The 24,577-nt window shown below is 44.6% G+C and overlaps 1 protein-coding gene across 7 annotated transcripts in view; it reads right to left on the bottom strand.

Annotated features, from left to right (window-relative positions):
- Positions 1 to 24,577, bottom strand: part of SLC4A10 (solute carrier family 4 member 10) — a 292,827-nt gene that overhangs the window by 22,382 nt on the left and 245,868 nt on the right. For all 7 annotated transcript variants that reach the window (XM_060257354.1, XM_060257358.1, XM_060257353.1 and 4 more), the window contains 3 exons: positions 12,272 to 12,433; positions 9,419 to 9,532; positions 7,492 to 7,653 (listed from right to left, as the gene is read on the bottom strand). In XM_060257354.1, coding sequence (XP_060113337.1) covers positions 7,492 to 7,653; positions 9,419 to 9,532; positions 12,272 to 12,433 — 438 coding nt within the window. The remainder of the gene's footprint in view (positions 1 to 7,491; positions 7,654 to 9,418; positions 9,533 to 12,271; positions 12,434 to 24,577) is intronic.

Genomic DNA, 24,577 nt, shown 5'->3' with positions numbered 1-24,577 from the left:
TGAGAAATGAACCAACTATTAGGCAAGCATTAGGCAATAGTTGGTGCTCTCATTTCTCCTGTGCTGTAATAAATCTGTTTGTGTCGGATTCGAGCCCTCGTCGCACTCTTGCATGAACAATACGTTCTCTCTTTAAGCCACGGATTCCCTGAGGGAGGGTGTAGGAATGTTTATCCAGAGTTCCCTTGCTTTCCAGAGCTGTCCCATGTATTTCAATAGAGAAATATAAATTCCTGCGGACTATGTTGAAGCCCTGAAAATGCAAACTACACTGTAATCTGGGAATCTGATGCTACATGTCTCGAATACTCATAGCAGCTGCACTGATGGCTGCTACTCCACAAACATTAATTCTGGGGCAGGATGATGCCACAACTTTAAGCATCAGCACAAAGACCCCAGAATTACAAGAATGGGATGTGTCAAAAGTAGTGTTAAATTTGATGTGGGAAAGCAGACGGGGGCAGAATGATAATTTTTGTTTTCCATCTTTTCAGCTTCCACACATCCCTCAGCCATAATGAAGTCATTTTTTTTTTTGTTTCAACTCGTATCATACTTTTTCTCCAAGCAAGGTGTACAGACTCCCCTCCACCTGTATTGGGAAAGGAAAGGTCCCCTGTGCAAGCACCAGTCGTTTCCAACTCTGGGGTGACGTTGCTCTCACAACGTTTTCATGGCAGACTTTTTATGGGGTGGTTTGCCATTGCCTTCCCCAGTCATCTACACTTTCCCCCCAGCAAGCTGGGTACTCATTTTACCGACCTCGGAAGGGTGAAAGGCTGAGTCAACCTCGAGCCGGCTACCTGAAAACCCAGCTTTTGCCAGGGATCGAACTCAGGTCGTGAGCAGAGTTTAGGACTGCAGTACCGCAGCTTTAACACTCTGCGCCATGGGGCTCTTCCACCTGTATTACCCTTGCAAAAATTCTGTGAGGGTTGTGTGGGGGGGGGGCGGGGACTGGTCCGAGGTCATCCAGTGAGCATCATCACTGAATGGGACTCTAAATATGGGTTTCCCAGAGCCTAATTTGACATCCTAGCTACTGTACCACACTGACTCTTGATTGCTCTGCAGTATTTCATGCCTTTCTCCGTTTGTTTTGTATATTACAACAGCATTGGGGGAATTTTTACTCCAAGGGTGAATTAGATAAAATACAGACGACAATGACAAAATGCTGTATTCCACAATTTTACACTCAATTTTTGTTGCTATAGCCCTACAATGCCTGAATGAAATGTTTAATATTTAATAATATTAAAATTTAATTCAAACATATTTAATGAAGATGGGCATACAGTGGCATGTTCAGAGGAACCCTCACAGCTGTATTTTTTAAAAATATTATTGGTTAGTTTTTGTGTGTGTGTGCATGCATGTTTGGAAGTTGTGGATGAGATCTGGCGACCTTTAGCGGGGCTTGGACGTTTCAGAGAGGTGCCTCTATTGCCTGCCTCTGCATCCCAGCCCTGGTATTCCTTGGAGGTCTCCCATCCAAGTACTTGCCAAAGTCAGCCCTGCTTAGCTTCCAAGATCAGACAAGATTGGGCTTGCCTGGACTATCCAGGTCAGGGCCCCCACACATGCATTTTTATCATTTCTGTTAGACTAGTAAAGGCCGTTAAAAGGTAAAGGTAGTCCCCTGTGCAAGCACCAGTTATTTTCAACTCTGGGGTGACATCACATCACGACGTTTTCATGGCAGACTTTTTAACGGGGTGGTTTGCCATTGTCTTCCCCAGTCATCTACACTTTCCCCCCAGCAAGCTGGGTACTCATTTTACTGACCTCGGAAGGATGGAAGGCTGAGTCAACCTTGAGCCGGCTACCTGAACCCAGCTTCTGCTGGGATTGAACTCAGGTCGTGAGCAGAGAGCTCGGACTGCAGCTTTACACTTCTGTGCCACGGGGCTCCTCAGTAAGGCCTTAGGCATACACACACACATATTTGCTTGGACTAAGGTGAAGCACTGTGCAGGAGAGGGAACTTTGGCAGGGGTCAAATCATACAGGGGTTGCAAGGCCATACTTGCTGAAGTTTCTTCCTCTACAGGAAAAAAAAGCAATAGCCCCCATTGCTATCTTGTCTCACAACAGCCAACCAATTTGTTTAGAGTGCAATTGCTTAGAGTGTCAGACTAAGATCCTGGAGGCACAGTTCTGAATCCTCATTCTGCCATGGAAGCTCACTCGGTAGCCTTGGGTCAGCCAGTTTCTCTTAGCATAGCATATCTCAGGGTTGTTGTTACGATGCCGAAGCGGAGGGCAAAATAAAGAGGTTGTGCGCTGCTGTGGATCCCCAACCAGCTTTTCTGCTGGTGAAAGGATGACAGAATCCTACTTGAATTCCGAAAAGGCTAAACTGGGGATCACAAGACCTGCATGGACAAGCACCCTCTTGGATGGGGGCTGAATGAAGGAGGGGGATTGGGGGATGGTATCTGGATATCATCCCATGTGCTTTGTCCCCAGCACTATCATAGCAGAAGGGCAACGGTGAACAAAAGATTCAACAAAGATTCTGGGCAGTAGCCTCTTCAAGGAGCTAATGTCTAGTGGAACGTGACAGCCATGCATCTCACAACATCTCCCCTTAAACTTGCTGGAACCAAAAGGGGCAAAAACAGCTCTCTCAGTGCAAGTGTGCCTCTTTAGAAGAAGAAGATATTGGATTTATATCCCGCCCTCCACTCCGAAGAGTCTCAGAGCAGCTCACAATCTCTTTTATCTTCTTTCCCCACAACAGATACCCTGTTAGGTGGGTGGGGCTGGAGAGGGCTCTCACAGCAGCTGCCCTTTCAAGGACAGAGTCTCAGAGTGGCCTACAATCTCCTTTACCTTCCTCCCCCACAACAGACACCCTGTGAGGTGGGTGGGGCTGGAGAGGGCTCTCACAGCAGCTGCCCTTTTAAGGACAGAGTCTCAGAGCGGCCCACAATCTCCTTTATCTTCCTCCCCCACAACAGATACCCTGTGAGGTGGGTGGGGCTAGAGCGGGCTCTCACAGCAGCTGCCCTTTCAAGGACAAAGTCTCAGAGCGGCCCACAATCTCCTTTACCTTCCTCCCCCACAACAGACACCCTGTGAGGTGGGTGGGGCTGAGAGGGCTCTCACAGCAGCTGCCCTTTCAAGGACAGAGTCTCAGAGCGGCCCACAATCTCCTTTACCTTCCTCCCCCACAACAGACACCCTGTGAGGTGGGTGCGGCTGAGAGGGCTCTCACAGCAGCTGCCCTTTCAAGGACAACCTCTGCCAGAGCTATGGCTGACCCAAGGCCATGCCAGCAGCTGCAGGTGGAGGAGTGGGGAATCAAACCCGGTTCTCCCAGATAAGAGTCTGCCCTTTCAAGGCCAACCTCTGCCAGAGCTATGGCTGACCCAAGGCCATGCCAGCAGGTGCAAGTGGAGGAGTGGGGAATCAAACCCGGTTCTCCCAGATAAGAGTCCGCACACTTAACCACTACACCAAACTGGCTCTTTAGAGCTGTGGGGAAAGTATATTCATGACTCCATAGATCTCTCTACAGAGCTGGGGAGTTGTTCCCCTCCCCCCGCCCCAAGCACACACTCATATCGGCACAGAAGCCTGAGCAAACTGACATATGGGAGGCAAAGGAAGCAAGGCAACAGGTGATGATGCTACATCAGACCCCAGCAAAAAATGAATATGCAGTAAGGCAAGAGGGCAGCCAGGAAGACCATCTGACACCCACATGCCACTGTGGGGGAAAAAAAAAGAATACATTCCAAAACTTGGCAGAAATTCCCTGCATCTGTCAAGTGAACCACACAAAACACTGTGGATTGACACGAGCAGCCAGACTGACAAAGAGGGCAACCCTCCCCTTCGGAAAACAACAACAACAAAAAAGGGAACACAGAAAATATTCAAAGCAACCAAGAAGTCACAAATGGCTGCAAATGCATTTTTAATGTGATTTTTAAGACTACACTGCTGTTTACCAAAGCGGCTCGGAAATCTGTGCATACACGCAGACAAGCTTGTCCCTGGAATCGATTCCAATTTTTCTATCGGAAAAGTGATGAACCCTGCTCTATTTTTCCATCTGTAAGTGTTATTGGAGGGGGAAAAAATGTGTGGCTTAGGACTTAACCATTCCATCTGAAGCCTCATTTGTACAGTCTCCCGTTTTCCACAATAGGAGAATAAGCGGGGGGGGGGGGGGGAGAATCTGAAAGGGACAAAGGCAGAACCAAAAGAAACTTTGGCCTTGTTGTGGACGCAGATGCCAAGATGGGCAGAAAAAAGCCATAGAGAATTTTGCACTGCCTTTAAAGTAATACACTGAGCAGTGCTGTCCTAAATAGAGTTACAGCTTTTTAAGCCTTGATGTCTATGGACTTAGAAGGGTGTAATTCTGCTTAGAACTGTTCTGTTATGAAAGCTCCCACAGGAATAAATATTGCGTTAAGTCTTTATGGGGCCAAGGGCACAGTCAGCTTCTGTAACGTTACTGCGGCCAGAGCTTTTCCTAGATAAGAGCCAACTTCATCAAATGTATCTGCCTAATCAAGCATTGTGGACATTTTTTGTGTGTGTGTGACAAAGTCTTAGACACTCCCAGTATGCGAACCTTTGGATGCGCAGGAAATTTAAGACATGCTTGTCTGCTAACAGGATCATGAATCTATTCTCATGGATTCAGCAGAGGTATGCCAAAGGCATCTACTTTATGCTCATACCTCAAGAGATTTATTCCTTCTGCAAGGACTGTGATTGGGTTGTGTGATCTTCCTGTATTCCCCCTTCCTGAAGCCAGGTGGAGCTTTACATGGGGCAGCCTGGGCTATTTCCCAGGCAGCTGGTGGTGGTGGTGGTGGGGCGATACATTATATGGCCTATTAAAGACTCCATCGTGTACATCACTCTGTGCACAGAATGAAAAATCTGACACGATTGTTGCAATTTCCTCTGATAGCAAAACATTCCGGCAAGTAGTTCCAGGTACCTGCCTGCTTTTTGAAAATGAGCTATTTCATTCACACTTGTAATTTTTTTTTTTTAAAAAAACCCGATACCTACAGGTGATTGCTCTAGCTAGCGCTATTCATCTGCCATAAGTGTCATTTTCAAAAATGCATCAGTCTAGCTAACATTAGGTTATGGTCTACCTAGATGAGCTCAGCCAGAGGCAATGAAATGAAGTTGTCTAAGTGAGGCAGAAAAAATGAAGGGGGGGAGGGGGGGCAGAGAAGAAATTACATGAAACTTTATGAAAGGTCACTATATTCTTCATCAGCAAGCAACTGTTCTGGCAGCAGCCAAAGAGTGGGCTGAAACCACCACCAGCAGTTACTTCTAGGCCACCAAAGAAACAGAGGGAGAAAAAGGACCATCGAGTTGCAAACTGCACTGCCTTTCTAAAGGGACGTGCATTGTGAGAATTAGGAGCTGTATTCTTTCTCAGACTGGGTTGAGTGGGAATAAAGAGAGTGTGAGGATTCCATCCTTCACTTTTGCCCTGGGCCCCAGAATCTCTACAGAATGACAACAGGAAAGTTTATTAATGGGACTGCAGATAAGGTTGGCCAGCTCCAGTCTTGGGAATACCTGGAGATTTTGGGGATGGAGCCTGAGGGGGGTGGGATTTGAGGAGGGGGGGCTGCAGTGGGGTATAATGTCATAGAGTCCACCTTCAGAGAGCCAGTTTGGTGTAGCGGTTAAGCGTGCGGACTCTTATCTGGGAGAACTGGGTTTGGTTCTACACTCCTCCACTTGCACCTGCTGAAATGGCCTTGGGTCAGCCATAGCTTTGTTAAGAGTTGTCCTTGAAAGGGCAGCTGCTGTAAGAGCTCTCTCAGCCCCACCCACTTCACAGGGTGTCCATTGGGGGGGGCAAAAGGTAAAGGGGATTGTGACTGCTCTGAAACTCTGAGATTCAGAGTATAGGGCGGGATATAAATCCAATATTTTCTTCCGAAGTGGCCATTTTCTCCGGGTGAAATGATCTCTGTTGCCTAGAGAGCAGCTGTAACTGCAAGAGATCTTCAGCCACCATCTGGAGGCTGGCACCCTTAATTGCAGGACTTGAATGCAGCGACAGCTACCTGGATCAGGAAGCTGCAGTAAGGGAGGAGGAAGAGGCCAAATCACTGCCTTCTTACTCTTTTGTCAGCAGAGCTCTGCACAGTGTGAAAAGTTCCATCCTCTTCCTTCTCCACACTGCAGCCTCCTGTTTCATACGGCTATGACTCCACACAGGTCCCATGCCCCTGGGGATTAACGTTCTCAGGGTCGGAAAGGACTGCTGTAAGGAGAAGACTAACAGCACATCCTACTAACGAATTGCAGGATCCAACCCATCATCTGTGTTCTGACGTAGCCTAACCTAGATATTGAGGGTGGATGAGCAAAAAAAAATAATCATGCAGTCAATGAAACGCATGACCAAAATTACTGCTCTCGGGGCTATACTGGCCCATAACAAAAACGGCGTCCCAGATAAATTCATTTCAGCAATTGAGCATGTACTTAACAATAAAACTGGTATCACCTTGAGTTTCTTGATCGCTATTTATATTTTGCATTTCCAGTAGAAGATGAAGAAGATATTGGATTTATATCCCGCCCTCCACTCCAAAGAGTCTCAGAGCGGTTCACAATCTCCTTTACCTTCCTCCCCCACAACAGACACCCTGTGAGGTGGGTGGGGCTGGAGAGGGCTCTCACAGCAGCTGCCCTTTCAAGGACAACTTCTGCCTGGGCTATGGCTGACCCAAGGCCATGCTAGCAGGTGCAAGTGGAGGAGTGGGGAATCAAACCCGGTTCTCCCAGATAAGAGTCTGCGCACTTAACCACTACACCAAACTGGCTCTCCCGTGTGCTTTGATGCATCTATGGTACTCCTGCCTGAAGAATCTTTTTGTTCCACTTCAATAAAGGGCTAGTTGTGTGGCACCTGGCACTGGGAAATGCATTTTTTTAAAAAAAAGAAAAGAAAAACAGGTTTCCCTCCCTTTGGCAGTTACAGAGGGTAGATGCAGGAAAATCCTCTATGAAGCTCATATAGGCCCTTGCTGCAATGATGGCATAGAGTCATTAGTTCATGTCTTTTATGATTGCAAGGTGTATAGTAAGCATAGGGAACCCCTCCTGCCTTCTATGATTATGCCCCCTACCAGCAGTCAAAAAATGCACCAACTTAAAGAACTCCTGGAGGGTAAATATCCTGCAGTTACTCATGAAATAGCTAAATTTGGTTGGTTTGCCTTTAGGATGAGAAAACTATTAGTAGCTTAAAACGCCACAGCATGTTTGTCTTAATGGCCATTTCCGTATATTTACCTATTTTAATAATGTCATAATACTTTTACTATGCTTTTACAGATATTTCTTATCTATATGTAGAGATATTCTTTTTAGTCAGGATGCTTGCTTTCGCCGTAAATAAAATTGAATTGAATTGAAAAAAGAGGCTTTGAAGAAAACTGCTGAAAATGTATAGACTTTGCGAGTCAGCTGGCTTACCTTTAGCTTGTGTTCTTTTCTGTTTATTATAACCGCTGTAATCTGCTGGTCCATAAATATCAGAATCGTACAAAGCAGAGCCGGGATTCCAGCAGCTAGCACAGTCCACCAAGGATTGGGTCCCAACGGTGTGACAAACCAGCCACGATCGTCTCTGGTGGGCTAGGAGAACAGCAATTAGGAATATGAGATGGTCATTAAACCAAAATTGCATGGAACATCAGTAGAGGCCTCTGAAACAATCGTGGTCTTGCAGCCTGCAGCATAGCTGCTAGGCTGCTTGGAGCTGTTTGCCCACCAGGGCGGGAAGAGTTGGTCTTCGCCCCGTTCGGGCTCGCTTTGCTGGGGGCGGGGTTTAGCCGCGTCAACGGCTAGCTCCCCGTCCCTTTCTTCAGTCCCTTGGCGATTGGCCCTCCCACCCGCCCTGTCTGCTATGTGGGCATTGCTGGTTGCCTCATTTGGGGAGCCAGGTAGGAATTTTTTACGCCCCAACTGATTGGCTGGTGCTGGGGTGTGTTTTTTGCCTACCCTGCATAGCAGTGCAGTGGATTGTGGAATTGGCTTTGGGAAGGTGCCTTTAAATAGGTGGTCACTTTAGTTGGCAGGTTTTAGGGGTTTAGGACACTATGCGGCTAGGGGAGGACTGTGAAGCATCCCCCCTTTGGGGGGAATTTTGGGGTCTGGCATGATCGGCCTTGGGGTTTGGAGACCCGGGTTGGAGAATGCAGACTGTCCAGGAGGCTCGGCTAGAGGGTGCCTTTCTGCCGAGACGTGCGTCTGGGTTTGGGCCCTCTGGTGCGGGCCTCCCTGCTGGTCCTGCCTGGAGGGAGCTGAGCAGCTCAGCTCCGGCTGGGGGGCTGGGTCCTCGCCTGTTAATGGCAGGGGAGCGGTCACGGTGACCCCTAGCCCTGGCCAGGCCGCTGGTGGGGTGCCCTTGCTGTTCATGTTGTAAGTTAATAAAGTGGCCCAATTTCATTCCAATGCATTGTGTCCGACTCGTTATTCCGACCTTGGTGGGCAATCTAGCAAGCATATACTCCCTCTAACACCGTAAAAATTACCCATTAAAAGCACAACATATTGTGCAGTAAATTGCACTTGTTGTATATCTGTCTATAAGCTATTACAGGATTTTCACTGAAATCCTTTGCACAAACATCCAGTTCTGACGTATGATAGCTCAGTGGTCAGAGGCGGGGCTAATGGGGAAAGCACTGGGAATGGAGGAGGGGGGAAATAATGCATATATTAAACTTACTTATATCCCTCATTCGTTGCCAATTTATATTCTTGAAGTGGCTTCAAATAAAACCCAAAATACAATAACCAAAATAAAACAACAGAACTCACTATATAAAACAAAAAACAACCAGGAAGGCTTTGGAATTAAAAAATCCTCAACAGAAATACTTAAAAAAAAAGTAATGTAATATTAGAGGAGAAAGAGGAATAAAATAAAAGCAGGTAGCAAAATAAAATAATAATCAACCAGGCCTAGCAATCTCTCTGAAAACAGATAGTATAAACAAAGGTGGAAATAATCCACACGCATGATATAGCAGTCAATTAGCCGAGGAAAACAGATATCTTTTAATCTGGTGCTGAGAACTCATAGCATCCGGCAACTCAGCATTCGGCAACTGAATGCAGAAGGCCTTTTCAAGAGAAGGAGCCGCAGCCAAGAAGGCTCTGTTCATTGTATCTGCTCTTCTTTGTTGATCTCCTCTTATTAGGTTAGCCTACATGTAGTGTCTTTTTTTTTACAATTCTCCTAGTTCAGCTTAATCTTTCTGAATGCTCCTTCTACTAGAACAGCATAAATTGTGATCTGCATATCAAGTATGCTTATCTTGCTGATATGTTGATTTGTTTCAGAAAGGAGTAACTTTCAGTCATTTAAAACTGGTACAATCAGATACAGACTTACCTTAAAAGCATTCGGAACCTGAAGCTTTGGTGATGGAATCCCAAGGACATAGTCAACTAAAACCATGGACAGGATGGTGAGAAAGACAGCAAAGTCACTTATGACGGACCGTACCTAGAAATATGAACCCATTGTCAGTGACAAGAAGACATACACTTTAAACAGAATATCCTAACCTTCTGCAGAGAGCTGCAAGTACATCCCCAGCCGAAAACATGAGCACAAGCCTATGGCATACAGGCCCTGCAGCAACCAGTGTTTCCTCTAAGATGAGTTAGCACGAGCTAGCTCACAGATTTTTAGCCTCCAGTTCACACATTTTTGTCTTAGCTCATGAAGGATGACCTCAGAGCACACTAATTTATAGAGTAGCTCACAACTTTAATGCCAGTAGCTCACAAAGTAGAATTTTTGCTCACAAGACTGCAGCTTAGAGGGAACATTGCCTGCAACCACTATTTTCTCCCTGCTCTAGAAACCCAAAAGTCCTTATGGAACCTCTATTTGGAAAGAGAAAAAAAGAACAAGAAAACAGTCCCTCCTAATCTGTTTGTAGGGGGGGAGTAGAAAGGGGGGGAGTAGAAAGGGGTAGTAGAAAAGGAGGGAGTACAAGCACTGCTAGAGCTGTGGATGATGAAGAAGAAGACTGCAGATTTATACCCCGCCCTTCTCTCTGAATCAGAGACTCAGAGCAGCTTACAATCTCCTATATCTTCTCCCCCCACAACAGACACTCTGTGAGGTGGGTGGAGCTGAATGGACTCTCACAGCAGCTGCCTTTTCAAGGACAACTCACGCAATAGCTAAGGCTGACCCAAGGTCATTCCAGCAGCTATAAGTGGAAGAGCGGGAATCAAATCCATTTCTCCCAGATAAGAGTCCGCATACTTAACCACTATACTAAACTGGCATTTTGAAGCCAGCATTCAAGGATGGGGCATGTGCTGGGTGCCTGGAGATGGGCATTCTCATGCCCACTAGCCAGCAGTGGATTCCTCGCTATCAGTGATGCTTGGCCCACCCACTCCTAGGAAATGGGAGTCCGTGACAGGGGCCTCTGGGACAAGCTTTCATTTCCTGTTATGAGGGATGCCACAGGAAAGACTCTCAGACATATAAGAGATCCCATTTCTGGGGCCTCTCACTGGAGGTGTTCCCGAAGCTTCTGCAGTGTCACAGAGGTCTCAGGGACACCCTTCCATTTCCTGGTCAGAGAAACAGCTGAGAGAGCAGAACAGGAGCTCTCCAACTCCTTTTTGTCCTGATTTGCTGACTCCTGACAAATCCATAGATAAGCTTGGAGAGGGGAGCAGAGAGAGCGGCACTGCAGTCCACTGGGCAGCATTTGCTCAAGGCCCTCTAAAAACTGGAACTGGTTTTGTTTTGAAGAAGTAACAGTGCAGAGTTACAATTTGAATGGACATCTAGGCTTTCAGAAATAGTGTCCTTAGCACAGTTCTCTGTAGAATTGCCAGACATTGTGTTACAACTAATGGGAGAGGGAAAGGGAGGGGAAGACATGATGCCAATGGCAAAATGTCACTTCCAGCACAAACCTGGAAATGATGTCACTGTGTCCAGGATCGAAAACCTCAGAGGTTTTGGGAGATCATTGTGCTGATGTGGTGACTCACTTCCAGATTTGCGGTGGAAGCAGGGCTGTGCCATTAGCACAACGGGTCTCTCACCCCCCATTTCCTCCACTACCCTGCTGAATAGCAGTGGGGCAGCACACAAATACTGGGAGGTCTCGAGCCACAGTAGGAGACATGATGAGCCTAGTTGCCCATACTGAATAGCTGATGGCTGATACGTTTAAAACACACAGTCAGTTCAGGGTGCTTTCACACATCCTAAATAATGCAGTTTCAACCCACTTCAGTGACCGTTTGCAAGTGGGTTTTGCCATTTCACACAGTAAAGTCTAGTTGGAAAGTGCATTGGAAGTGGATTGAAAGTGCATTATTTAGTGTGTGTGAAAGTGAGTAATTTTTTTTCTTTAAAATTTAATATGTCAAGTCCTTTCAGCTGGACGAACAGGGCACAGTGACACGTCAGTGCTGTTGTGTACTGTGAGGTACACAAGGTAGTGTGGTTTTAAAGCACTAGAAAACAGCATCTTTGAGAAATGAGATTTGCGGCAGAGTATCAAAGCTCAGGCAGGTGCTAAGCGGGAGTTATGCGCGCAGCACACAGAGTGGGTGATTTGCAGGGGCGGCCTTACCATGCAAGGCCTTTCTGCTTCAGCAGGCAGAAGGGAACACATTTTGTTTTCGTCTCTGTCAGCCATTAAAAATGAGCCGAGGTTCACAGTGGGGAGGCACCATTTGGACTTTTCGGCTTCAAGCACAAAAATATCTAAGGGATTGTTAATTTGTATAGTGACAGAGTTCTTTCTTTTTACACATTAGGATCCAATCGTGACACACGTCGCCGTTCCCGATTCAACACGCTCTGCCTGAAATATTTTGCTCTAAGCAAGAAAGCAGTCTGTAATATACGCCTTATCTCCTCTCTCATGAGAACCTCCGCCTCACAAATATTAATGTGATGGGTTGAATCCTAGGAAGGTGCTCCACGAAAGATTAAGCTTTCAGAAGGCACACAGGGCTGACGCAGTGGCACAAAAAACCTCTTCTGCCGGATGAAGAAAGTCCTGTCGTTAGCAGAGTGGAGTTGCAGGATCCAAGCCATCATTCATAAGTGGGGAAAACGATATTACAATACATAATTTTGACACCACTAATGCCAATAATAACTCAGTTATTGATGTTGGGTGCAAGAGACAATATCCTGTGTTGGTAATAAGATTCATATTAAAACAATTTTTTTAAAAAAGAATATTCAGGTTACCTTGGTTGGGAAATAGCGACTGGTCTTAAACTGCTTCAGTGTGGATGACATTGTAACTGTAGAAAAGAATAAGATGACTGACCAGAAGAGAACATCAGGGACGTAAGGACCTTCATGTCCACAGGCTCGTCCTATAAATTTCCCTTGATACCACCTACATTGCTAACATGGAAAGTAAAGACACGTTTTATATTCTTGTGACTGAAAAGGGTGATAGATAAACAAGACCCGATCAATCATTTCATAGGTCATTATTGACATTCACTTTAAATATCCAAATCTATCTCGATAGATTTTTATCCTCACAACAATACTGTGAGGCATTATGCTGATGGAAAACGCAGCGTCCACACCATCGAAAAGTGTGGGAGAAATCCTCAGCAGAAAAAAGTCCTGCGTTATTCAGTCAGGCTTACATGCAGGAAAGAGTCCTTAGGACTGTAACGAATTGTTCAACATGAACCGTTTAAAAAAAATGTAACCTGTGGATGTGACAAACGTATTTTGAAACATGTAAAATATGGACACTTGTCAGGCATCTGGAAACCGTCTTTCTCTCTGTGTATGTTGAGCACACATTTATTAGCAAACTAAGAGAGGCCCCTCCTCTACATCTGCTTTTGAGTACCGCATGTTTTTATTGCTTGATGCCTGTTTCAAAATGTTAATATATGAACTGTACACATGACTTGTAGCTATCACACATGAAGATGAAATTGTTCACTAAGATCAGTAAAAACTGGTGGGTTGGATCCTGCAGATCTATCATGCAAATGCTGGCATTTTCCTCTGGTGCAAGAGGCTCTGCCACTGATGGAAACGTTCCTTGTGTTGGAGAAGCTTTCTTGGACCCGAGGAAAGGAATACCATTAGCAGAACACATCTGAGGGATCTTTGATCAGTTCATGCCACATACAAGAAATTAAATACTATTTAAGGTTAGCTTAGGATGCGCACTAAGGACTTCCTCCATAGTCTTCCTCAGCCACCACTAATTGTCACTTGCTTATACTGGACAGTGGAGTTTTGTCACGTGTAGACAGGGAAGAACTACTATGGTGGAATTTCTGATGTAGGTCCTTAAATACAATAAGCCTTAGAATTACAGCCTGTGTGCGGTCAAGTTCCAGTTCAAATATATTTTATAATCTTCTGGTTCATAACACAGGAATGCGGGTTCTAGTCTTCTTGTGCAAGTATATTTTGGATCATAACTAACAATGCATCACCACAAAATGCACAGTTTCCCTAAATTGAGCTTACTTATATTTAATAGTGTTGAATATCTGAGAGCCAGTCTGGTGTAGTGGTTAGGAGTGCGGACTCTTATCAAGGAGAACAGGGTTTGATTCCCCACTCCTCCACTTGCACCTGCTGGAATGGCCTTGGGTTAGCCGTAGCTTTCACAGGAGTTATCCTTGAAAGGGCAGCTGCTGTGAGAGCCCTCTCAGCCCCACCCACCTCACAGGGTGTCTGTTGTGGGGGGAGAAGATATAGGAGATTGTAAGCCGCTCTGAGTCTCTGATTCAGAGAGAAGGATGGGGTATAAATCTGCAGTCTTCTTATGTTCTTAATAATAATAATAATAATAAGTTTTATTTATATCCCGCCCTCCCCGCCGAGGCAGGCTCAGGGCGGCTAACAAGACACGGTGTGTACCATGATTATAATACAATTCATATGATAAAATTCAATTAATAAATACAGTTAAAACAGTTACATAAAACTTTTAAAAACCACAATAAATTAGGAGTGCTTCTTCTCCTTTCAATGGCTGGACTATATGTATATATTAGCATGTATCCAACCACGGAGTTTCTCCTGTTTCCATTTGCAGAAGAGGGACAAGTGATTGCCATGAATGCAGATCTCTACTTCCCCTTCCCCATCTGTCTCCGGGAAACTGCTGAACCCCAGGGAAAAAAATGTTTTGGTGCTTAGTGGTCTGCAGCGGGAGGGACAAATCAGGAAATCCTGCTGTAGCTAATCCACATATGGCTGGATACTCACCACTGTTTTTCCATTTAGCAATTTTGTTTTGTTTCACTTAACATCCAACGGTTTGAGGGTTTTAAGGGAAATTAGTTCCGATCTCTCTCCCCCTCAATCTCAAATCAACTGTATTGCGCACCGTGCAGTCATAAGCGGAGTTCACCCTTCTAAGCCCATTGACTTCAATGGAATTAGAAGGATGTATCTCTGCACGGGATTGCACTGTTACTCACAAAAATTGTAGGCTTAATGCAGATTATAATCCGGAAACCTTTCTCTCTGTATTAGAGCCGAGTAAGTAGTTTGAAGATCATATTCTAAATCCTATGTTATGTAAAACGACAGATTAGAGGAATCCAAAATCCCTTTGGTTGTCCAGTTTGAAGAAAGATTTTCTTTTGCCACAAGGTGGCAACAGACTCCACAAAATTCTTCGTAGTTTGGCTAAAGCAAAAATATTTGTAAAGAGAACTCTTTAGGAATAGACTGAGGAAATATTTGTCTGCGTTAACAAGTTAACCCCTTTAATTTATATTACAAAAGCAAAGCCTGCAATTTTATGTCCTAGCTTGAGTTCCCACCCTGTTTTTACCTGATGGAACTTCAAGTAGAACATAAAGGTCCTTCATGTGGTAAACCTATGAGGAAATTTGAAGGTAGCAAAAGAAATTTCTATTGTGTTCTGGCATTCTCTCATCACACCCCTGCCTTTACAAACAGGGTCCCACATATACAGGAATGTGGATGGTAAATCAAAGTGCTGTGGATGTCACTGGGGAAGCTGAGGAAATGAGATTATTGTAGAATTCAATGTAATTGGATTTTGAAATCATATCAAGCTTTTATTGTATCACATCTCAATTTATTTAGAAGAAGAAGAAGATGATATTGGATTTATATCCCACCCTCCACTCCGAAGAGACTCAGAGCGGCTCACAATCTCCTTTACTTTCCTCCCCCACAACAGACACCCTGTGAGGTAGATGAAGATATTGGATTTATATCCCGCCCTCCACTCCGAAGAGTCTCAGAGCGGCTCACAATCTCCTTTACCTTCCTCCCCCACAACAACCACCCTGTGAGGTGGGTGGGGCTGGAGAGGGCTCTCACAGCAGCTGCCCTTTCAAGGACAACCTCTGCCAGAGCTACGGCTGATCCAAGGCCATGCTAGCAGGTGCAAGTGGAGGAATGGGGAATCAAACCCGGTTCTCCCAGATAAGAGTCCGCACACTTAACCACTACACCAAACTGGCTATACTTTAAATCCACAGGTTTCCAATGAGCTTTCCAAGTAATGTGCCATTTTTTTTTCTAAATAAGTGGTTAGCCAATTTCAGTTTCATTCAGGGTGACAGCATGCAGCGTATTGATTTGTAATGGGGAGCACATCTACAAAGTGAATTGGAGGCACTGGGTGTGTGTGCAGCTTCAGAAAAAAGAGAAGAAATAATGAAAGGTTCCTGGTTGTGAAAACAAGACTATGGGAAGGAAAGGAGGGCACTTTCTCTCCTTCCTTCCTTCCTTCCTTCCTTCCTTCCTTCCTTCCTTCCTTCCTTCCTTCCTTCCTTCCTTCCTTCCTTCTCTACTCTAGGGAATGGGATCCTGCTAGAAGTCTTGAGAATTTCAGTGGAGTATCTTTGTAAGAAACAGAGAGGATTCAAATTAACAGGATGGATCTTTAGAAATTCTATCGTTCCTGCACAGGGCACATTTGGTAACATCGGACAAATGCTCCTGTAAGCACTGAACTCTGGCCTATGTAAAATCTCAATGTTAACTTAGGAGATTTTCATCTCTGCAAGCCATCCAAGGGCATGAAGTGCTTCCATAAAAATAGCAAGAATCTACAGTGGGATCCTTCATATCCCTAATTCTAGCAGCAAAGTTAAAGTCTGATAAGTGAGAACAGAGGAAATTATAAAGCTTATCGGGGACAAAACTGGATATTATATATGTGAAGGAATAACCTCTCCTACCCTAAGTGAATCACAGTTTCATATTTTCACAAATAACACAAATGTTTGAGCTGGAAGTACAAAAGTGAGGGACCCGCACAGATTTACAGAGAGCATCTCATTTCCCCCTCCCTCACCCTTTTCCTTTCCTGAAAACCTCAACAGCCTCTCCCCTTTTCTTGCTTCCTTCTCTAACATAAGAACATAAGAGAAGCCATGTTGGATCAGGCCAATGGCCCACCCAGTCCAACACTCTGTGTCACACAGTGGCTAAAAAAAATTATATATATACACACACACACACACACACTGTGGCTAATAGCCACTGATGGACCTCTGCTCCATATTTTTATCTAAACCCCTCTTGAAGGTGGCCATGCTTGTGGCCACCACCACCTCCTGTGGCAGTGAATTCCACATGTTAATCACCCTTTGAGTGAAGAAGTACTTCCTTTTATACATTTTAACCTGGCTGCTCAGCAATTTAATCGAATGCCCACGAGTTCTTGTATTGTGAGAAAGGGAGAAAAGTACCTCTTTCTCTACTTTCTCCATCCCATGCATTATCTTGTAAACCTCTATCATGTCACCCCGCAGTCGATGTTTCTCCAAGCTAAAGAGTCCCAAGCATTTCAACCTTTCTTCATAGGGAAAGTGTTCCAGCCCTTTAATCATTCTAGTTGCCCTTTTCTGGACTTTCTCCAATGCTATAATATCCTTTTTGAGGTGCGGCAACCAGAACTGCACACAGTACTCCAAATGAGACCGCACCATCGATTTATACAGGGGCATTATGATACTGGCTGATTTGTTTTCAATTCCCTTCCTAATAATTCCCAGCATGGCCTTTCCATCTACCAGCCAACCTTCCTTTTTCTGCCCCTTTCCTTCCCCCATTACCTGGCAGCCTCTGCTCAGGAAAACTACAGCCCAGTTGCACAGTGCTAGCTGAGCTGGCCTCAGGTGCATTGTGGGGAACCTGCAAGTACTTGTGGGAATATGTCACTTTCGCCTGGATTCCCTCCCCACATAATTTACTCTTTCCCTCCTCCTGGCAATGCCCAAACCTTTCCATGCTTCCTTCTCTCCTTACTTGTTAAACAATTTACCTTTTTATCTGGGTCCAATCTTCAGCTATATTTATCTACTTCATTTATATCCCAACTTTCTCCACAATAGGAACCTAAAGTAGCTCACACAATTATCCTTACCTCCACTTTAGCCTCACAACAACCCTGTGAGGTACTGGTCCAAAGTCACCCAGTGAGCTTCCACAGTAGAATGGGGATCAAAACCTGGATTGCCCAAACCTTAGTCTGAAATTCTAACCACTATGCTATGCTGCCTTTTGCAGGGTGACTGTTGTTGAACAGTAGCAAGCGTCCAATCCTGGGCTAGTCATGCAAACTGGGTGGTGTCAAGTCGCCCAATAGTTGCTGCTGAACCTGGTCTCAGTGAGATCTCCTTCAAAGGCCAAAACAGCCCAGGAAAATGCCCTGAGCTCTCTCTCTTCCTTCTTTTGACAGCAACCAAGCCTGGAATGCTGACAGAACCGTTGTGGTTGTCTTGCAATGGCCGCTGAGGGTATCTTAAAGGCACATTTTGAGCCTTTTTAAACCTTTCAACTTTTTTTAAAAAAAAGATTTCAGATTCTTCTACAAACCTGAGATGTTTTTCAGATTTGTAGAAAGATGTGTCTTGTCTGTTCATGGTTCCAGTCTCCAGATGTGAGAATCCTTAGAATTGGCTGAGTTGAGATTGAGACATTATTTCTTAAAAGAGTTAGAAGATGCTATGGCTAAGCTTTATCTGCTACTGACTTGATGTTACCTTGGATTCCAACGTCTCTACACTAATGCACAGAGTATGGGAAACCAACAGGAGGAACTGGAAGTCCTAATGAAGGAAGGAGAATATGACATAATAGGCCTTACTGAAACGTGGTGGGATGACACTCACAACTGGAATATTAGGATTCAAGGGTACAACTTATTTAAAAGGGACAGGCAAATGAGAAAGGGCGGAGGCGTAGCAGTATATGTGAAGGAGGTATATACTTGTGAGGAAATGTGTGAATCGGAGCATGGCAGCTCAGTTGAGAGTCTCTTGGGTAAAAATAAAAGGAGTAAGAAACAACAGTGATATTATTGTGGGGTCTGCTATAGACCACCAAGTCAGGCAGAGGACTTGGATGAGATACTTCTACAGCAGATTGCAAAGTTCTCCAAGAGAAGGGATACAGTGATCATGGGAGATTTCAATTACCCGGACATCTGTTGGATGTCCAACTCTGCTAAAAATGAAAAGTCAAATAGATTCCTGACTTGTCTTGCTGACAACTTCCTTTTCCAGAAACTGAAGAAGGAAACACGGGGATCTGCTATCTTGGATTTGATTATCACCAACAAGGAAGAATTGATTGAAGAAGTGGAAATAGTGGGCACCCTGGGCAGTAGTAACCATGTGATTTTGGAATTTACAGTCTTAGGGAAGGGAAAAGCTATATGTAGTCAGACTTATAGGTTGGGCTTCAGAAAGGCAAACTTTGATAAACTTAGAACTATGCTGGGTAAAACCCCATGGTCAGATATACTTAGCAGGAAGGGGGTTCAGGAGGGGTGGGAGTTTCTTAAAAGCGAAATACTGAAAGCGCAATCACAGACGATTCCTATGAGAAGAAAAAATGGAAAAAGCCTAAAGAAGCCGAAGTGGCTCCATAAACAGCTCTCTAAAGACTTGAGAAATAAAAAAGACTCCTTTAGGAATTGGAAGGAGGGCCTTATAACCAAGGATGAATATAAATAAATCGCCAGTGCTTGTAAAGAAAAAGTTAGGAAAGCTAAAGCTCAGTATGAGCTTAGGCTGGCCAAAGATGCTAAAAAACCAAAAAAGGGTTCTTTTCTTATGTTCAGAGTAAGAAAAAGAGCAAGGACATGGTAGACCCATTGTGAGGGCAAGAAAGTGAAATTGTAACAGGTAATGAAGACAGGGCGGAACTGCTCAATTCCTACTTTTCCTCAGTCTTCTCTTCTAAGGGGGACGGTGCTCAACATGGCAAAAACAGAACATATAAGGAGGGTATGAAGTTCCAACCTAGGATCAGCGTAGGGGTAGTACATAAACACCTAGTTTCTTTAAATGAAACTAAGTCCTCAGGGCCAGATGAATTGCATCCAAGGGTTCTAAAAGAGCTTGTGGATGTAATTTCTGAGCCTCTGGCTATTATTTTTGAAAATTCTTGGAGAACAGGAGAGGTGCTGGAAGATTGTAGGTGGGCAAATGTTGTCCCCATCTTCAAGAAGGGGAAAAAAGACGATCCAGGTAACTACCTACCCGTCAGCTTGACGTCTATACCTGGAAAAGTTTTAGAACAAATCACCAAACAGTCAGTCCTGGAACATTTAGAAAGAATGGATGTGATTATTAAGAGCCAGCATGATTTTCTCAAGAACAAGTCATATCAGACTAACCTGATCTCTTTTTTTTGAGAAAGTGACTACCTTGCTGGATCAGGGGAATGTTGTAGACACATGTGATGTATCGTTTTACTCTGCTCTGGTAAGACCTCATCTGGAGTATTGTGTTCAGTTTTGGGCACCACATTTTAAGAAGGATATAGACAAGCTGGAACGGGTCCAGAGGAGGGCGACAAAGATGGTGAGGGGTCTGGAGACAGAGCCCTATGAGGAAAAGTTGAAGGAGCTGGGGATGTTCAGCCTGGAGAGGAGGCAGCTGAGAGGTGATATGATCACCATCTTCAAGTACTTGAAGGGCTGTCATATAGAGGATGGTGTGGAATTGTTTTCTGTGGCCCCGGAAGGTAGGACCAGAATCAATGGGTTGAAATTAAATCAAAAGAGTTTCCGGCTCAACATTAGGAAGAACTTCCTGACCATTAGAGCGAGCGATTCCTCAGTGGAACACGCTTTCTCGGGAGGTGGTGGGCTCTCCTTCCTTGGAGGTTTTTAAACAGAGGCTAGACGGCCATCTGACAGCGATGAAGATCCTGTGAATTTAGGGGGAGGTGTTTGTGAGTTTCCTGCATTGTGCAGGGGGTTGGACTAGATGACCCTAGAGGTCCCTTCCAACTCTATGATTCTATGATTCTTGAGCAGAGATGGCAGCAGGCTGCCGCTGGTCATATCCTATAACAGGAGATGTAGATTTACTCAGCCAGGCTGCACCCCAAAGTGCTACACTTTAATGACAAATTCATCATATTTTCACTGCCCCTTCTCCCACCCAGGGTTGTTAGGATCTCTATCTGTTGCCACTCCAAGTCAGGAGTTAGAGGTACTCTATCTAATTCTTTGTCGACCTTTCTTCAAATGAAGAATTGCCCTCCTACAGCCATGAATGTGGGGGAAACTTTGAAAAATCTCATTTTTAAAAAAGTTTATTTGGAGCTAAGCAGGCATTTCCTTATGTTTTCTTTGTATCTTGGTAGGTGTAAGTTGAGCTGATCTTTGAGTGGGTGCAGTGACCACATCCCACCAATTCCCCCCCAAAAGGGGTGGGTGGGGATTACTTGTTTGAGTAGTTGCTGGTTACAAAAAAGGAAAAGCATACAGCTGAGCAATGATTAACATTTGAGCAAAAGAAAATATAATGGGTGATACATCTATCTTCTTGCCTCTTGTCCAAAAGTTACCTCCCTAAGAGGTAGGCATAATCATCCTAAAGTTGCCAGATTTCTTGTTCAGCTGCTGTCCAGATCTTGTTGGCATCTTCCCTTGATACCTGACTCTCCTCAAAAGAGTTCGGAAAACTTTCTCCTCGTCCCACCATGAGCTCTCCTCTCACAAAAGAACAGACTCACTATGAAATCTCTCCATTGCTAACCTTTTGCCAGAAGCTTTTACTCCACACTGCATCCCCACCCCATGCCACAGTCTATGGTACTTCTGGCTAACTCCATCAACACAGGAATGCTAGCTTTTGCAAACTTGGGAGTTAGAAGGAAAAATAATGCCCTGCAACCTTTTGACCTGACTGTCTGCAAAGCTAGTTTTAGTTTAGTCTCTTAGTATTCAGAGAGTGCAAATGCAACATTCACTTTGCCAAGCTGCAAATTTTCACAGTACCTACATTTCACCACACCAAAATGTGAACATACTGCTTTAAAGTCGTTTTCAGTTTGAGTCCAGTAGCACATTAGAGATGAACAAGATTTGCAGGGTATAAACTTTTGCGAGTCAAAGCTCCCTTTGTCAGAAACAGTAGAATATTCTACTCTATTCTATTGTGTCTAATGGAGGGAGCATTAATTCTAGAAAGTTTATACCATGAAAATCTTGTTGGTCTCTAGGGTGCTACTGGACTCAAATCTAAATGTTCTGCAGACCAACATAGCTACCCTCTGAAACTATATTGCTTTAAAACGAAGTCTGAGTCCAGTGGCATCTTTAAGACTAACAAAGTTTTATTCAAGGTATGAGCTTTCAGGTGCATGCAGCATTTCCTCAGATACAATGAAATGGAATTTTCCAATCCATACATATAAGGCACAGGTTGAACAGCAAATTACCATATAGCATAATGAAAATGTTTTAACAGATGCAATAAATTTAGCATATGTGAATTAATTTAGCATATGTAGTGAGATAAGAAACCAATATCCCTATTAAGTCCTGAGTGTTCCAAGTGTTGTAATAACTTGTAATTCAGCAATTTCCTTTTGCACTCAATTCCTGAAGTTCTTTTGCAATAAAACAGCTACTTTGAACACCTCACACGCAATAATACAACATGTAATTTGAATGTGGACACTGGTACCAACTTTATTCAACTATAAATGCCAACTTTGCTGCCACATACAACCAGACAACACAATCACTGAACTTACCAACATCAACTTCACCATCTCAGGCTTATTCACATGCTCATCTTCTAACACTGTATATGCCATTAAATGCCAACAATGCCCTTCGGTTCTCTACATAGGGCAAACAGGTCAAATGCTATGCTGGATAAATGGACAGAAATCTGACAGCAAGAATTACAAGACAGAAAAACCTGTAGGAGCATGCTTCAACCTTCCGGGACATTCAATGGGTGACCTCAAAGTAGCTGGGATTTGGTTTCTTATCTCACTACATATGCTAAATTCATTCAGTCCTTTCCGTACATCTGTATGCTCACCAAGAAGAAGAAGACGACTGCAGATTTATACCCCGCCCTTCTCTCTGAATCAGAGAATCAGAGCGGCTTACAATCTCCTATATCTTCTCCCCCCACAACAGACACCCTGTGAGGTACGTGGGGCTGAGAGGGCTCTCACAGCAGCTGCCTTTTCAAGGACAACTCCCACAATAGCTATGGCTGACCCAAGGCCATTCCAGCAGCTGCAAGTGGAGGAGTCGGGAATCAAACCCGGTTCTCCCAGATAAGAGTCACCAGACTTAACCATTACACCAGACTTAACCATTACACTGAAAGGCTATACATCCTCTTTATTTTAGTGTATTTCTTATTCAGAATAGTAGATTAGAATAGTGATAATAATGTAATGCAGTGAATATTAGAATGATATATTGGAATGCGTTTCTCCAGCCTGGTAACAGAGGAGACACAACACTGCACTACAAATCACTCCACCTCAAAGAAAAAAGATGCTATTAGTGACCTCCATACAGATGGAGTGTAACAACAAGTTCTCAGTTAATTGAATTCCACAATTAAGGAGGATACATTTACATGTCTATCTCCAATTTTGACATATTTATGTGCTTCACTTTCCTCCCCAGAATTAAATCCAAACAATGGTGACCTTATAAACTAAGCTTATCTGTTAAAACGTCTTCATCATGTTGTATGCTAATTTGCTATTCAACCTCTGCCTTATCTTATGGACTGGTAAATTCCATTTTATTGTATCTGTGGAAGTGTGCGCTCACATGAAAACTCATACCTCGAATAAAACTCTGCTTGTCTTAAAGATGCCACTGTTTATTTATTTATTTATTTATTTATTTATTCTATGACTTATATCCCGCCCTTCCCACAAATGGCTCAGGGCGGCTCACAACAAACGATAAAACAATACACAAAGTGCAAAATTGTTACAGTTAAAAAGTCAAAACACTTAAAAACCTTAAAATCTTAACATTAAAACTATACCGTATATTTCACTAAAGTCTGATAAGCCACATTAATCTAGTCAGGCGTAGGCTAGCCGGAAGAGGCTTGTCTTACAGGCCCTGCGGAACTGAGTAAGATCCCGCAGGGCCCTCACCTCTTCCGGCAGCTGGTTCCACCATGTGGGGGCCATTGTAGAGAAGGCCCTGTCTCTGGTTGTCTTGAGACGGACTTCTTTGGGCCCGGGGATGGTGAGAAGGTTTTGCGTCCCAGACCTCAGTACTCTCTGGGGAACGTGTGGGGAGAGATGGTCCTTCAGGTAGGCAGGTCCCAGGCCATATAGGGCTTTAAAGGTAATGACCAGCACCTTGTACCGGACCCGGTATATTATTGGAAGCCAGTGCAGAGCCCGAAGACCCGGCCGAATGTGCCCCCACTTTGGGAGGCCCAATAACAGCCGGGCCGCGGCATTCTGCACCAGCTGCAATTTCCGGGTCCGGCACAGGGGCAGCCCCATGTAGAGGGCATTGCAGTAATCCAACCTCGAGGTGACCGTAGCATGGATCACTGTTGCTAGGTCGTCGCGGCTTCAGACAAACACAGCTACACACCTTGATCCATATTGCTTTAAGTGTCTCTGGATTTATAACTACAATACAGACCGGGAGGGGGAAGAAGAAGAAGAAGATATTGGATTTATATCCCGCCCTCCACTCCGAAGAGTCTCAGAGTGGCTCACAATCTCCTTTACCTTTCTCCCCCACAACAGACACCCCGTGAGGTGGGTGGGGCTGGAGAGGGCTCTCACAGCAGCTGCCCTTTCAAGGACAACCTCTGCCAGAGCTATGGCTGACCCAAGGCCATGCTAGCAGGTGCAAGTGGAGGAGTGGGGAATCAAACCCGGTTCTCCCAGATAAGAGTCCGCACACTTAACCACTACACCAAACTGGGGGGGGGGGGACCTATCATCAGTGTCCTAGACATAAAGAATTACAATGGCAAGCAAACCTCAGCAAGTGAAACCCAGCCAACCGACACTGCTGCAATTCACGGGCAAAAGTCAAGTCTGACTGGTAATGCAAGGAAACTGGAAGTGCCTTTGCAGTATTTCTGGAAACTACTGCTGTATCCTGCGCATAGCTGCATTAGGTGGTGTTCTCATTGAACTTTCCCTATGATTTTTACAGGCTGCCACAGAGGAAGGAAATTGTAGCCTTTGTAGCTCTTTAATGGCCAGAAACCAGGAACTTCTACACAGCTAATTAAAGGCGGATGACAAGGG

The sequence above is a fragment of the Heteronotia binoei genome, chromosome 16 (genome assembly GCF_032191835.1).
Source record: "Heteronotia binoei isolate CCM8104 ecotype False Entrance Well chromosome 16, APGP_CSIRO_Hbin_v1, whole genome shotgun sequence".
Lineage (NCBI taxonomy): Eukaryota > Metazoa > Chordata > Lepidosauria > Squamata > Gekkonidae > Heteronotia > Heteronotia binoei.
Note: the sequence above shows the minus strand (reverse complement) of the source record. Positions and strands in the feature narration are given on the sequence as shown.